Consider the following 15580-nt stretch of genomic DNA (forward strand, 5'->3'; position numbering starts at 1 on the left):
GGAATATAATGGACATTTTGCATCACGTGTGGTCACGTGATTGCGCTGGCCGTTTGACTCAACACAATTTCCTAATGGAATGGAATATTGCATTTATAAAGTTGAAATATTTGAGAGATGGGCGGTATATTAAGGGATTAGTTTCCGTCTATATTGATGTCTAATCACACCACACCGATATGGGATAGTGTACTCAATCGGGAGCAGATTTCAGTGTGTATACAGAATCTGTAATGCCATTCTCCAACCGTTCCCCTCCCCCCTTCTCTCAAAACACGTTATTTACATAAGAGCTAGTGTTTAACGTCCAAAAGTGACAGAGATCCAAACAGAACCAGCAAAGTGAAACTGCATAGATCTTCCGTTTTTACAGTGTTAGGAGATCATCTGTTCCAAATGCCTTGGGCGGGCCAACACAATGCCATTCTTCTGTCAGTGAAACAGTTCAAAAGAGCCCCAGAAAGAATTCTTTGACCTGGAAGAAAGAAGAAGGTTGATCTCAGGCTTCAATACTATATATGCACGCTACTCCTTTATCGTTCTATAATTATTTACAGCAAGATTAAAAATCCAACTAAACGGGTAAAACCAAACTTTCTTAAAGCTCAAAGGGTAGCAGTTTTCATTATGGTTAAGAATGAAGGAGACACAGCATTTTTAAAAATAAAAATCAGGATTAGAATTAATAAATTGCAAATACCTCTAATCAAATGCATAGGGATCATCTGCATAGGGATTCAGAGACCCTTCAGAAAACAAATCGCCTATGTTCGAAGGATGTGGACGACTTCCTTCTTTGACTCCCTGCATAAGCAATTAGTATGTAAGAACTTTGAATATTGAATTGTAGTATCATGGACAGTATTTAAAAGTAAAGCATATCCTATATAGAAACGGCTTGGGATACTCTCAAAATCCACTCATAAGAAACAAACAACTCAAGGATGAAAATTTACAAAGCTAGTACGGTCACTTAGGGCTCCCTTCCTAATGTTATTGTTAAGAAGCTCTAAGTAATCAACATGTGGAAGAAAGTCTGTAAGAAGTATTACTGCTTTATCTTCTAATGGTTTGGCTCCACCACAAAAGGTGTTTTGTAAGCAGAATGGTTGGATGAAAATGGTGCAAAACATTTTCAGGGTAATGAGAAAGGAAGTTCAGTAACAGATAGTTTAGATTTTAGTTACCTTGACAACACTTCTGGGGGTATTGGCTTTCGGCGTATTCATCTTTTTATGTTTTCTTGGGTCCTGATATAACAGAACAAGTAAATTCAGCACCAGGAAATGCATATAAAAGGAATATGCAAGGATAGAAGCTAATCTGTTTACATACAATGTATCTTGTATACATAGGCTTAAAGGTGCTGCCAGATGGCAGGGTACATACCTCGAACATGACAGTACTTCTTGTTTTTCTTCGTTTTGTAATTGTTCGTCCATTAGAAGTTTCAACTTCATATTCATGGTGAGTTACCTGCCATCCATTAAGTATATCTTAAGAGGTTAGAGTAGGTTTTAGTGCAGCCAAAATATATATGGTTAAGCTACATTAGCATCTTGAGCTGTCAAATAACAAGACATCAATATTCATTCTCCTTTCCTACAACTCAAATTGCTTTTACAAACACATACACAGACTGATAAGAAGCCAAGCGGGTGGATTGGTCCAAGTGGAGAACTAAAAAAGAGATTGACTTTAAAAAATAAAAAATAAAAAATGATAGAGAAAAATTGGATCTACACTCTACAGAAGTGACTAACCTTCTTATGATGCTTAGGAATACTCCTTGCGTCTCCAGTGTTTGAATTCTCCACTTTCTTCAGCAACTTTGATACCGGTGTTTGTGCTGCTCCCAAGAAGGGAGAATCCTATTCTCAAAAGATAGACAGACCAAAAGTGACTTTCATATCTTAAACTTCGCAAAAGCCTAATTTATTGCAAAGGCAGGTAAAATGATTTGTTGTTTCTCTGTTTCACCTTCTCTTCGTTCTCCTGTCTTACCAGAGCATGCTGACTTTTTTTGCTACCTACAGAATTTCTCATTTTGCATGATGAGGTGGAGTAATCCTGCAACATAGTAAAATTATCAATTTGATCATGTTGTGGATGGTAACATGCTATATATTTGCATTTTCATTGCATTGAATTCATCCATAATATATAGTATAAGAAATTTCACGCTCCAAACCTACCAGAAAAGAAACTTACAATATGCTTTGCTGCCTGTCATATAGAATATGAGTATTATGTTACATCAATTTGCAATTAGTTCTAATCCAAATGACTCTCCATGCACCACCTCACCTCCACTCGTAAAAGAATATCTAAACTCATTCTAAAATATTTGTAAAGATTATATTTCCATTTAACATAAGATGTCTCTAAAGTATTGCAGATATTGCAGGCCTTTTCAGCTTTCTTGGTGCAACATCAGAAAGTCCTTGGGAGTTGGGAATAAGAAAGATAATTTCCAATAATCGTTGTAAAAATATGCAGTTCAAAATTTTGTATCACATGAAAAAATCAATCTTGATTTTGGATATAAAACCTTTCGGAGCACTGAATGAGAAGGCTGAACTCTAAAAGTATTACAAACTTCTAAGCATTTACAACTTTACCGTTTTATCCTAAGTGATTTAACTGATTAACTAATGATCTTAACTATCTAACAAATACCACAAACAGATGCAACAGACTAAGTAATATCTTAATTTAAATCCCAGGACAGTCATATTAACTTATTTGACAAAGATTAGTATCTTTGCATCAGAACAAGTCCGCAAACATGAGAGAAATCTATTGACTATAGTAGTTAACCTTTTTTGAGTTCACTTCTTGGTCCTCTCGTGGCTTGTCACCCATAACTCTCCACTGCAATTGCAATAATGCCCTCTGCCTTTCTTCCTGCAATATAATATAAACAAAATTAAATAAGGTGGAGATAATGCAATCAGATAAGCATTTCAGGAAAATACAAACTTTGGACTTCTGGAGATCCAACTCCTCTTGCAGCTTCCTACACTCATCTTCAAGCTCACACCTCAAAGCTCTCATTTGAACTTCATGCTCATTCCTGAGTGACGTTGTTTTCTACATAAACTCACAAAGTATTAGCTACTGTAGCAATTTTTGGTACTAAATGACAATAACTTCATCCTAATTTGAAGCTAATCTACCTCTCTCAATTCATTTTCAGATTGAAGTTGGGCAAGTTTTAGCTCTTCACTGTGGTCAGCTTTAAGGGCAAGTTCCTTCCTGTCTGTGGTCAGCTTTAAGGGCAAGTTCCTTCCTGTCATGCTCCTGCTGAATTCGACTGACCTACAATGAACAAGACCAAGGTTAATCCATCAATGAAGATTTTAAACTATTTGTGTAGGCTTTTTTTGTAAAACTTGGAATAAACATCAACACTTATAGCAGGCATAGTAAGAAGCTTGCAACACTTGTCCCTCAGAATTTGGTACCTTCCAACTCTGAAGAACTACAATTTGGTGATTGTCCCTCAGAATTTAGTACCTTCCTACTCGGAAGAACTACAATTTGGTGATAAGGATGATTCAATTAGGGAAGTTATATTAATTACATTTTATATTCACTATAAATTGCAGATAAACTTATCTAATGGGCTGGCTGACAATTCCTTAAGACTATAAGTTATAAACTCATTTAAAATGTGATATAAATTAATCAACTCAATTGAAAAGTAAGATGCTACCAAGTGGATGTCTGGTGTCTTAACATGTAAGTTTTGAAGTTTTTAGCAGATAAAGAAGAATTACTCCCCAACCATTAGAAAGATTTTGATAGTATCAGGGGTTGCATACGAAAAATATAACATGTCTGAGATGAATTAACTCATCATAACTTACAATAATAATAACATAAGATAGCATATCCAATGTTGCTGAAAGCATCGTCTGCAGAAAGAGAAAGATCAAAGACTCAATACTTTTGCATACCAGAGCAGCGTGTTCCTCCTGAACGTGCATCAAGTATTGCCTTGATTCTTCTTTGCATTGTTCCAGTTTTTCGCCACATTTTCTTTCCATTTCTCCCACAATTTTGTCTGCCTGAAGGTTCAAATTGATGAGGACCATGATTCACGGGTAAGCACATTGCAATTGCTGATAATTAAGAGTAAACCTTCTCTTTTTCTGTATTAACGATTTCCAGCTTCTCCATCTCATACTTCCTCCGTATGTCATTAATTGCCTAATCAATTTCAGCTTGGTCTCAGTCTAAAGGTGCTTGCACAAACCCATAAAGTGTTTGCATGAAGTAAATAGTTTAGTATAAAACCTGATCATTCCTCTGAGATAATTCTTTCAAATGCCTTGACAACTCCAATTGTTTACTCTCTAGCATCTGATCGTATTGCTTCTTAGCGTCTGCAAGTTTACTTTCAGCAGCAGTTAGGAGTACCTGATTCTGCAACAACAGACGGGATCTTAAAATATTCAAGAGTCGAGAGAACATATATTAAAATGATATAACTGCTTTTCAGAACCTCCTTCACATGATCTTCCAGCTTCTTCTCTCGCTCTTCACATTGCAAAATAAGCTGGTCCTTTTCCTCTAAGAGATCATGAAGCTGGTTGACTTGTTTGTCTATCAAATCAACATGCTGCTTACTTTTCTCACTCTCTTTTTGCAAAATATCCATTTCTTCCACTTTTTTCTGTATCTCTGACTGTAATTTCTCAGAATTGTCATTATTCTCCATTTCTAATTCTGAAATTTTCAGCAATAAATCTTGCTGCAATATGTTATGAAACAAGCTTAGCACAGCAAGAAAAGAGTCTAAACTGTAGTATAAATGAGAGGACAAAAATTGCAAACCATTTTATTCTCAGATGATCTAGAACTTTCTGACAGAGTATCAATTTTCTCCTCTAATTCTGAGACCAACATATCTGTTTCAATCTTCTTTGAGACCAGAGTTTCTGCTTCATACTCCAATTTTTGAATTCTCTCTCCTGCTAAACGGCACTCCTCTGAAAGTTGTGCTGTAACAGACTCTTGGAATTTCTGAAGTTCGATAAGCTTATTGTTTAATTCCTGATTTACCAGTTGCAATGCATCTTTTTCTGATGTTATGCGTAAATACTTATCATGAAGTTGATAATACTGTTTCTTAGCATGCTTTGCAACAAGTTCTTTCTCCTGCCGTACCAACTTAAAGCAAGAGTCATAAAGAGAGTTCAGATGATCAAATTTGTCTGAAAAAGTCAAGCTCTGCTTGTCCAATACAACCAACTGTGCAGCAAACACATGAACCAAACCTTCGAGGTTTCTTATCTCTTGGAACGACATGTCTAATTTTTTAGCTAAGTCTCCTTTGCACAATTGAAAATCACTCTTTTCTTTCTCCAAGTTCTGCTGAGTGATTACCAATTGTTTAATTTGTTCTTCTTTGAGTTTCAACTCAAGGTGTACCTCTCCCAATTTAGAGTTCAAACTCTCTGTCTCCAATCTATTAGCCGCTACAGTTGCCTGAAAGTTCTTGATCATTTCATCTGTATACAAAATATCAAGAACGAATGAAATTATAAAGCATCCCCTGATTACAACTAGAAGCTAAAAGTTCTTCAAAAGTTGATCCAAATTTTCAAAGGTGCAATTGTAATTTGATGGCCACAACGTGAGACATAAGTCTTACAGCCTAGGCCTTTAACAACGTGGTCTTTCCTTTTCAGTTCGAATCAAAGGAGATAATACTTTTTCAGCTCCCTGAAGAAAATAACTACTCAAATTATCTATGAATTTCTGATAGAAATGTCCTAGTTCAAGCAGATGAGCATATTATTTTCTTTTTCGAGTATATAAGTTGACTTATAACTTGTATACCTGCACACAGAATCCCTATGGAAGCTATTTGAGTATAGTGCCTACAACGTTAAAATTAGAAGCTTTCGGAAGACTCATGAAAGAAATTATATTTATATGGGGAAAAAGATACTGAAGCACAAAGCCTATCTTTAAGCGCCAACCAGCTTGGTCAATTTACTTGGTTTTATTCTTCTTTCAATTAAATATGTTATAGAAGAGATACCTACAGTCAAATAATTTTTATTTCAACTAAAAGAGCAACAAACCAGCAAATAGTGATAACAATAAAGTTCACAACCAACTCAATTTTAACTGAAGAACCGTGTAACCAGGTGACATACTAATTGTAATAACAACCACAATGATGGAGACCATGAACACAAAACCATATGATGGTATTACACCAATTGTGCATCAATACTTTTAAATTTTTATAGGCAATAGAATTGGATAATCCTCAAACATGAAAGACTGAAACATAATGAATAGCCACAAATAGTCAAATGAACTTCCATTTCAATTAAATATTTCACGTTTTACTTATCAAAAAAAAAAAAAAAAAATTCTTGGTGAAGCGAACCATAGTATATGCAAATTTATGTTGTTTTGATGCTTAAGCTTAAAAATCTCCAAAATACTAAATGATTACCAAATAAAATCCTAATGATGTTCTTCTACAACTGCTACAATCCAAATTAGTTCAGTTTTAATATTTTATCATAATCACCAAATGAACAAGCAGTCCGAAGGAGCAAGCTGTCAGCCTTTGACAAATGCCACCTAAAATCTTTGCCAAGTAAAATGTTTACCTTTTTCCTCTATGAGATCGGCAGTCCTGCAGAGTTCATCTCTGTAAAGTTTATCTCTTTCTTCCTTCTCAATTTTGAGTTCCTCCAGTTCCTTTTCACCTATGACCAGGATTCAAACACAATACAGAATGCCAGATCAACATGGTGCAAACGCACTATTCTGCACAAATTCTATAATTAACGTCTATTTTAGCTTTATAACTCAGATGATTCTCATTTTAGATATTGAATTTGATCTTTATAGGAAAAACAATGGATGAGGGAACTCACGAATTCTCGTAGTTTCCTCTGCAGACTCTAAATTCAGGGACAGGCCATGCATTTGTTGATTCAGACCATCAAGAGCGATTGAACTCGCAGAGAGCTTTTCTTCCAAAAAGTCCTTATCTTTCTCAGCTGTTGGATCAAAGTAGACACTATTACAACTGTGATCATAAGCAAATGTTAAAGGTTCCAGAGCTTGAAAGAAAACCTACCATCCCGAACCTGACCAGCCAAGTGCTGTAAGGTCTCAGTAAGTTGGTCACACAGGGTTTTAGTTGAAGAGAACTTAGATTCCAACCCTTTCCAGAGTTTCTCATCTTCTTTCTGCTTCACCTTGAGCTTAGCGTTTTCATTGAAGGCGTTCTGCAATTTTTCCTCTAATGCACGTACATGTCCCATGGATTTCTTCAACTTAGCGTTCTGTTTGTGAAAATTGTTCACCAAACTATCATTCAATTCAAAGAAAACACAGAATTTTAAAAAGGAAAAACCGTAATTATGTAACAATGACTGAGAAATTAACGCGCGCGCGCACAGAGAGAGAGAGAGAGAGAAACACAAACGTATACACTCACTCATAGTCTCATACACACACACAAACATACACGCACACACAGGTTATCATACCGCCATTTCCAGATCAGTCTTAACAGAAGCTTGCTCTTTCACCAATTTCTCTGCAAATAAAATAAATCAACGACGTAGGTTACATAATGTATGTTCACAATTTTCGAAGAAAATGAGCCAAACAACCAAAATTTTCTTATCAAACCTGCTGTGAGCTTCAAGTTCGCGAAACTTCCCGATGAGATCGAATCCGAAGCAGGACGCGAAGAGAATGAGAAGCTCTTCGCGGTTCCCGGGACAGATCCTGCTAAGGATTTGAAGTGATCCAAGCTCTTCATGCTTGGAAACCCTAGCTTCTGCATTTCCGAAATCGAAGATCAATAACAGATGCAAAACCCTAGAAATTTGTGTACGAACCTCTGTGTCTCCCTCTCTCCCAATCTAGAGCTCCGGAGCTCTTTCTGGTGTTTCAGGGTGTATTTGAAATAGATTAGGCGCCAAGGTGATGCTTATTTATAGTGACCGGGTTTTATACACGCGTTCCATCACACGAGCGAGTTAAACTGGGATCAGTGGATGGCTATTCTTTGGCGCGTGATGGCGCTACGGGACCAGCGTGGAAATGACCAATTAGGTCTCGTTAATATTTGGTCATGACATATTAAAGGAAAATTATATTTACTTCCTCTAATTATTATTCTATTTTTAATATCCTTTCAATTTATTATTGGAGTTACAGTATTCTATCTGCCTTCAACATAACAAAAATATTCTGAGATAAAAGAAAATATGACCGATGAAAAATATGATAATTAAAAAAGAAAGAATAAATAAATTATAAACAAAAAAATAAACAAGGGGAAACTTCACTTACTTACACCAAATTATTCTATTGTTTTTGTTATCATACCATTAAAATTTAAAAACTCTTAATGTCAGGTATTCATGTTTAAAAAATTTGCAATGTCACTCATATCTTTAGTGTTTGAGATTAAATCAGATGATAAATAGGTAAAATATTTTTTATATTATTGTAAAAATTTTAAAATTACAAAATTACCGTAATTAATTAATTAAAAATTTTTATTTTTTTTTAAAACAAAACTTTATCCACTACCAAAACTGTAGCATATTTTAATTTTTTTTTTTTTTTTTTCTAAAAAAACAAGTGTGTTGCAAATTTTCCACATCTTTCATTAGGATTTAATAAAAACAATTTAACGGATGTATTACCTTGTAAAAATTTTAAATTTTGATATTTGACGTTGAGAGCTTTTAAATTGAGGATGTGATTGTAAAAGTAACGAAGTATTAGGGAGCAAGTAAACAAAGATCAAAGAAAGAGTTAAAAAGTATTTAAATCGAAAAGAGAAATAATAAAAAAAATTATTAAGAGGTTTATTTAAATAGAGAGTAAAAAATAGTTAATTGCTTAATTTTATAAATTTAAATTAAAAGTAACACGAAGTAGAACTGGTGAGTGGTGACCACTAATAAAATTCTGAAAAAAAAAAAAAAAACAAAACAAAACAAAATAGAGATAAAACGATTTAATATACTGTTCAGAAATATATATATATATATATATATATATATATATATATATAAAATGGACTAATCAGAAATCAAGAAACAAACGACTTTCGAGTCAGTCGAGGAGATAACTGTTCTATGCGCGGCGATGGAAGCAAAGCAGCCGAATCCGCCATTTCCTATCTCCAATGCTCCAACTCTCACGACAAAGCTTACCCATTTCCTCGTATCCTCCAACCTTATCCCTATTCTAATGACGAAGGTTAAAAGCTCATGCCGTCCACATTCAAAACCCTAGATTTTTCCCAAGCATCATTTCGCTCGCACAATGCTGCTAGGACTGGACCTCAGCTTTAGCAACTCTCACTCTAGTACTCCAAATTTGTTTTGTTATATAAATTCCAATCTGAGCGTATTTGTTAGCGGCGGGTTGTTTCTGGAACCCACAATTCCTTCTTCATTCGTTAACTTAATTTCGTCCACAAGTTCTTCGATTAGCGTATCGGGCTCGGCTTCTTCTTGTACTTGTAGTCGAAAACCGGTGGTTTTGAGGAGAGAGAAGAGCGTTGGGTTTTTGACGGTGAGCTTAAAGAGTGATGGGTTTGTTCGGGAATCGAAGGTGTATTTGGTGCAAAACAGAGAGGAGGGGTCCGAGAAGGCGACGACGCGCGAGGAAGGTGACGCGGTTGTTGAGCGAGGAGAGAAACAGAAGGTTAGGTTACGGGGAGGTCGTGCCATGAACACTACCAAGCATCTCTGGTCAGGTGCTATAGCCGCCATGGTCTCCAGGTAGGAAATTGATTAGCCCTTGTGTAATTGCACATGCTTTTGAATTTCATTCATGCATTCCTGGATGGATGATATGATGCTTCAACGATTGATATAAACTGTTTTGTCTAATCCTTAACCCTGTATAGTATATGCTATTTAATTAAATTAGAGCATGTTTGGGATTATGTTCGAAAAATAGAGTTTTTGACAAATGCGTTTCGGCCATTTTTAAGCTTTTTAGACCGTTAAAAGTGCTTTCAATTTTTTTTATTAAATGGGTACTTTTTGATTGTTAAACGTACTTTTAGGCCCCTCAAACACACACCCAAACAGGCCCTTAGTTGTATGTGTTTTTAATGCGTTATATATTAGGCATGTGAGCAAGGTATTCGATTCATCTGAGAAAAAAAACCTCCTTAAAGTGTCTTGATTTATGCAGGGGAAAATTTTGAGACATAGATAATATCACATGTATCCTTGTGTAACTGGTGTATTATGTAGCTAATGTTTGATACCAGGCATTGTGGAGCAAGTAGTTAGTTTTCAGATCATATCTGGTTTTTTTGCTAACATTTAATAATTTTATAACTTTTGGGTGTTGTTGATATCAGAACCTTTGTTGCCCCACTTGAGAGACTGAAGCTGGAATATATAGTTCGTGGTGAACAGAAGCATCTTTTTGAACTCATTAAGACTATTGCAGCTTCTCAGGGTCTCAGAGGATTTTGGAAGGGGAATTTTGTCAACATTCTTCGTACAGCTCCATTTAAGGCAGTTAATTTCTATGCTTATGATACATACAGAAAACAGTTGCTCAAATTGTCAGCCAATGAGGAAACTACGAACTTTGAGAGGTTTATTGCTGGTGCTGCTGCTGGAATTACTGCTACTGTCCTCTGTTTGCCACTTGATACGGTATATGACAATTTGAGATTTAGTCTTCTTTTTCTGTATTCTTCTTTTCTATATCTGATCAAATTGTTGGCTGCCCTTTGGTGTGCCTTTTATGTTAAAAGCAGTAAAAAGTTATAATAATTCTTGCATATGCAGTAAGTTCTCCTACTTGATTTCAGCCTGCATTTTCCTTTAAATTATATAAAAATTTTAAAATGCTGTATCTTTCAGATCCGGACCAAGATGGTTGCACCTGGTGGGGAAGCCTTGGGTGGTGTTATTGGTGCTTTCCGCCACATGATACAGACCGAAGGATTCTTTTCTCTTTACAAGGGCTTAGTACCTTCCATTATAAGTATGGCTCCTTCAGGAGCAGTTTTCTATAGTGTGTATGATATACTGAAATCAGCATATCTGCATTCACCAGAAGGAAAGAAGAGAATTCATAATATGAGCCAGCAAGGGCAGGAACTGAATGCTTTTGATCAGCTTGAGTTGGGACCAGCTAGGACCTTACTATATGGGGCTATTGCTGGTGCTTGTGCAGAAGCGGCAACGTATCCATTTGAAGTTGTGAGGAGGCGGCTTCAATTGCAAGTCCGGTCAACCAAATTGGGTGCTTTGGCAACATGTGTGAAGATAGTTGAGCAGGGAGGAATCCCAGCTCTCTATGTGGGACTCATTCCCAGTTTGCTACAGGCACGTATTACAAAAATCTTGATATACTCTTGTTAATCATTCTGTGTTCTATGCAAGGTTTTTATGGTCGTTAGATTCCCCTAGACATGCAGACAAAAATTTGGCTAGTTTTATCAAAACTGCAAAACTATAATCATAATATACCTTTTCAGATCTTTTGGGTATAATGGCTCTGGAAGTTATTACTTTTTATCTCAGGTCTGAAAACTAATTACACCGTATCATCCTAGGTAACTACAAAAAAATTATGGGTTATAAGCTGGCTTTGCTCCTTTAGTTGGTCTCTCTTCCATAGGAGCATATCCTTCTATTTCTTCCCTGCTCTGCCATATCATATGTAATGTTTTCTCTGGAAGATGTGTTGCTCTACAGAGTTGACCATCCCTAAGAAGTCCTGTGCTTCTTTGCCATCCATTTATGGCAAGTTAGTTTGCACAATTTATTTATTTTTGTCATACTATATTAATAATGAATTGTCTAGGTTTCGTTTTTTTATTTTTCCTTTTCATTAATCACATTTTTTTTTCTTATATTTTGCTAATTAGGTTCTGTTGATTTTTCTTGTTTTTTTATGTTCTGCATATTCAGGTACTTCCTTCAGCTTCAATAAGTTATTTTGTCTATGAATTCATGAAGATTGTTCTCAAAGTGGAATGAACAGTAATGATGGATCCTCTAGTAGAATTTATTGGAGGTTGTACAGTGACTCGACGATGAGCACCGGATAAAATTTGAATTGGTAAGAGTTATCGTTGCCACACACAGTAGAGGCAAAGACTGCTCTGCCCTCACCACCCGGTTCCATTCATTCATGCTGTCTATACTTTTGAATTGCAAGATGAAAATAAAAAACTTCCACAACACCTCAGCCTTCTGATTACTTCTTTTTTATTTTTTATTTTATTGATAACTGTGATATCTGGAGCTTCGCCCCGACCATATCTCTGGGACACCATGTAAAGCGCCCCCTCCATACGGTCGTGTGGCCACATTTGCTAATCTTTTGGTTTTTGATAAATTGTTGCTTCAGTAATCCCATATGCACAAGATTCTTCTTCCCTTTCCTAAACTAAGGAAAAGCTACGATTCTTCTTCCCTTTCCGAATCGGTTTCTGCAGTGTTTGACCTGCAACAACGTGGTTGTTGCCTTTACTGCATCGGACTCTTTATCGAGTTTCTTTGCTATTTGTAACCGCCTTGTGCGGCCCTGGAAAAGGCCCGGCTTGTATGCCATTGCCTGTTGTTTGGTCCTTTTGGACCAGATCCAGATTTCGTTCTTGAATTTGTACTGCATTTACTTTTTGGGCTGTGTTGTTGGGGTGGCCACCCCTTTTGAGGTCAATTAGTCAGTCCTGTAACCCGTTTCCCTTAATTGAATAATTAAAAAAAAAAAAAAAAAAAGCGCTTTAGCTTCTCTCAAGTCTTATCCTTATTTTATTAAGAAAAAATAATTTTTCTTTCTTCCATTTTGTCTCTCTTTTTCTTACAATTAATTTGAAAGAATACTTAAATTGTATAAGGAAAAAATAATGGAAGCTATTGTAAATGTATTTAAATATATAAGCAAAAGATAATTTGATTCCCTAAATCTTAAAAAAGTTTTAAAAAAAATTAAAAAATCTAAGGAAAATTACTAGTAATGCAGGTAAACATGTTTACCCTAAATCTGTTTAAGCAAACGTAGCAAACATGTTTAATCTCTAATCATGTTCAAGCAAACAAAGCAAACATGTTCAAAAGCAAAATATAGCAAACATGATTACAGACTTAAGCAAACATAGCAAACATGTTTAAGCAAAACATAGCAAACATTTCTAACAGCAGCTTTCTTTTGATTTTTTTCCTAAGTTTAAGAAACAAAATTACTTTTTGCTTTCCTATCAAAGTATATTTCACAATAGATTTCCTTACATTTTTCTATACTATTAAAATATTATTTATTTACTAAATATAAGTTTTCTACCTATTTTTACATTTTTTACAAAATCCCAACACAATCCTTAATAAAAGACAAAAAGATGAAAGATGAGAGGAAAGAAAAATGTTTCTATTAAAATAATGCATCTTTTGGTTCCTTACTTTTTATATATATATATATTTAAAAAAAAAAATTCCCTAAATATAAGGAAGTGAATGGACTATAGGGTATCTACAGCTAGTACTCTAAGATAATGTAGTACTCTAAGAGAACTACTACTAAATGCTTCAACACCTATGGACTCTGTTAGAGTCATGAAGTTTAGGACTTTGTTGATCTCCCAATTAAAAAAAAAAAAATCAATTACTTAATACAAAACGCTATGAGACTTCGTTACATAAACTTTGAAAATGGAAAGTGACATATAACATTCCTTTCATGCACTAAATACTATGACTCATATGAGTGATATATAGCATTTCTAGTTGGGCATAGCATGCAGTTATTGGTGGATGTAGCGTGGACGTTCACCCACTCACAACTACCCTAACATCCTCTTTATATATACGTCGGTTTACGGCCTCATGCTTTGAAAACGAAATTAATAAATTAGATAGACATAAATTTGCCTGCAGGTACACACACTTTTTTCTCTAATTGCAGGCACACACACTTGACTATTTAACTTCCAACCCCCACCCGCCAACCAGAACGGCCGATTTAGTGAACACACAAAGTCTAGGATATAGTTATGATCTTTTTTAAAGTATATATTAATTAAATAATTATATTGACATAGAAGTCTTGAATTCAAATATTAGGGGTATCAATAAGTTTACGGTTAGCGGTTATTGGCAATAACGTTAACCGTAACCGCCTTAGTTGTTAGTAGATTTCACTAACTGTTGGGCTTTTTTTGGGCTTTTTTATTACTGTAACATTTTTTACTCTAATTTGTTTTTTTGTATTTTTAGTGTCTTCTTAGGCCAAATTGCTATAAAAAAAGCCCATATTGAAAAATCAAAAATATTTCACCCCAAATTTACATTTACTTATACTTTAAAAAAAATTCTTTAAATATTAAATCGGTTAACTTAAAAAAGAAAAAAAAAATAAAAAAAATTCAACACAACATGTAAAAAAAAGTCCAACACAACTGTCACAATATATAAAAAAAAATATAGTAAAAAAGTTCATCACAACATATAAAAGAAGTTTAAATAAAACATATGATATATATGATTATATGTCATATTATATATAATTATATATATTATTTGTTATTATATAATCATATGATTTAATTATCAATTCATCATATGATATAATCATATCAATCATAGTGATAATATTACTAAAATTATAATGATAATACATTAATACTTCAATTGTAATTATAAATATTATTATAATTATAATTATAAAAATATATTATATAAAAAGACGGTTAGTAAATTCAAAAACCTCTAACCGCTAACCGTTAGGCGGTTATAGCGGTTACACGGTTAGCAATTAATATGATTAAACAATTAGCGGTTAACGAGCGGTTTCTAACCACCCTTATCAAATATGAATATCTACTATCGGGTTGGGTTGAAAGAGAGTTTGAACCCAACCATGAAAATGGATAAATAATAATTTAAGAGAAAAAAAAAGAAAAGCAAACCTTCACATGTTTTCAAAAATGTTCTTACATATTATGCCAATCAGGGACGGAGAGATGGGGCCGGTATAGGTCATGCCGCCCACCCCCAAAATTTACAAGTTAATTTTTTTTTTTTTGGTCTAAAGATCCTTACCAATTAAATTTTTTAGTCCTTGACTGCCTGCTACCCATATTAATCTTTGCCTCAGTCCCGTGCCAATGATTTGAGATTGTACGGTAGGTATAAATGATGTTAAAACATTAAAAATTAATTGAAAATAGAGATCAAACTTTAAGATTTATTATTTGATCAACTTTAAATTTATTTTATAACAAATGATAGAAAATTTTCATTTGTAATTGTAATTAACCCATGAAAAATATACACTACATTTTTTACATAACATCTTTTGTACAATTTCACGTGAGCCAGACGTGGTGATTTGATATTAATTTCTTAAAAGCGGATGTTGAAGATAAAAATTAGGGAATGTGCTTCATATATATATATATAAAAGTAATGCTAAGTACCATTTTTTTATTCTTCTAAAATCTTTCTAATGCTAAAATGATTTTTAAAATCATCATTAAATTTTAGATGAATCATACTTGAATTTTGATCAAATGGTGATTTTGAAAGCCACATCA

At 34.4% G+C, this 15580-nt stretch overlaps 2 protein-coding genes across 2 annotated transcripts; one reads left to right on the forward strand and one right to left on the reverse strand.

Annotated features, from left to right (window-relative positions):
• Positions 1–129: 129 nt before the first annotated feature.
• LOC132189913 (synaptonemal complex protein 1-like) lies at positions 130–7975 on the reverse strand. The gene is made up of 20 exons (XM_059604751.1): positions 7678–7975; positions 7533–7582; positions 7118–7325; positions 6912–7037; positions 6642–6740; positions 4843–5519; positions 4511–4759; positions 4303–4431; positions 4147–4215; positions 3963–4073; positions 3285–3321; positions 3180–3253; positions 2983–3093; positions 2821–2907; positions 1981–2070; positions 1764–1871; positions 1390–1476; positions 1188–1250; positions 701–804; positions 130–475 (listed from the first exon to the last, which is right to left on the reverse strand). Exons 1-19 carry the CDS (start codon positions 7832–7834, stop codon positions 703–705), a joined length of 2634 nt encoding a protein of 877 aa, XP_059460734.1. The 5' UTR covers positions 7835–7975; the 3' UTR covers positions 130–475; positions 701–702.
• Positions 7976–9097: 1122 nt separating this feature from the next.
• LOC132189411 (probable mitochondrial adenine nucleotide transporter BTL3) lies at positions 9098–12731 on the forward strand. Its single transcript, XM_059604153.1, has 4 exons — positions 9098–9794; positions 10388–10691; positions 10902–11369; positions 11958–12731. Exons 1-4 carry the CDS (start codon positions 9334–9336, stop codon positions 12024–12026), a joined length of 1302 nt encoding a protein of 433 aa, XP_059460136.1. The 5' UTR covers positions 9098–9333; the 3' UTR covers positions 12027–12731.
• The last annotated feature ends 2849 nt before the right edge of the window (positions 12732–15580 follow it).

Source organism: Corylus avellana, chromosome ca8, assembly GCF_901000735.1.
Source record: "Corylus avellana chromosome ca8, CavTom2PMs-1.0".
Taxonomy (NCBI): domain Eukaryota; kingdom Viridiplantae; phylum Streptophyta; class Magnoliopsida; order Fagales; family Betulaceae; genus Corylus; species Corylus avellana.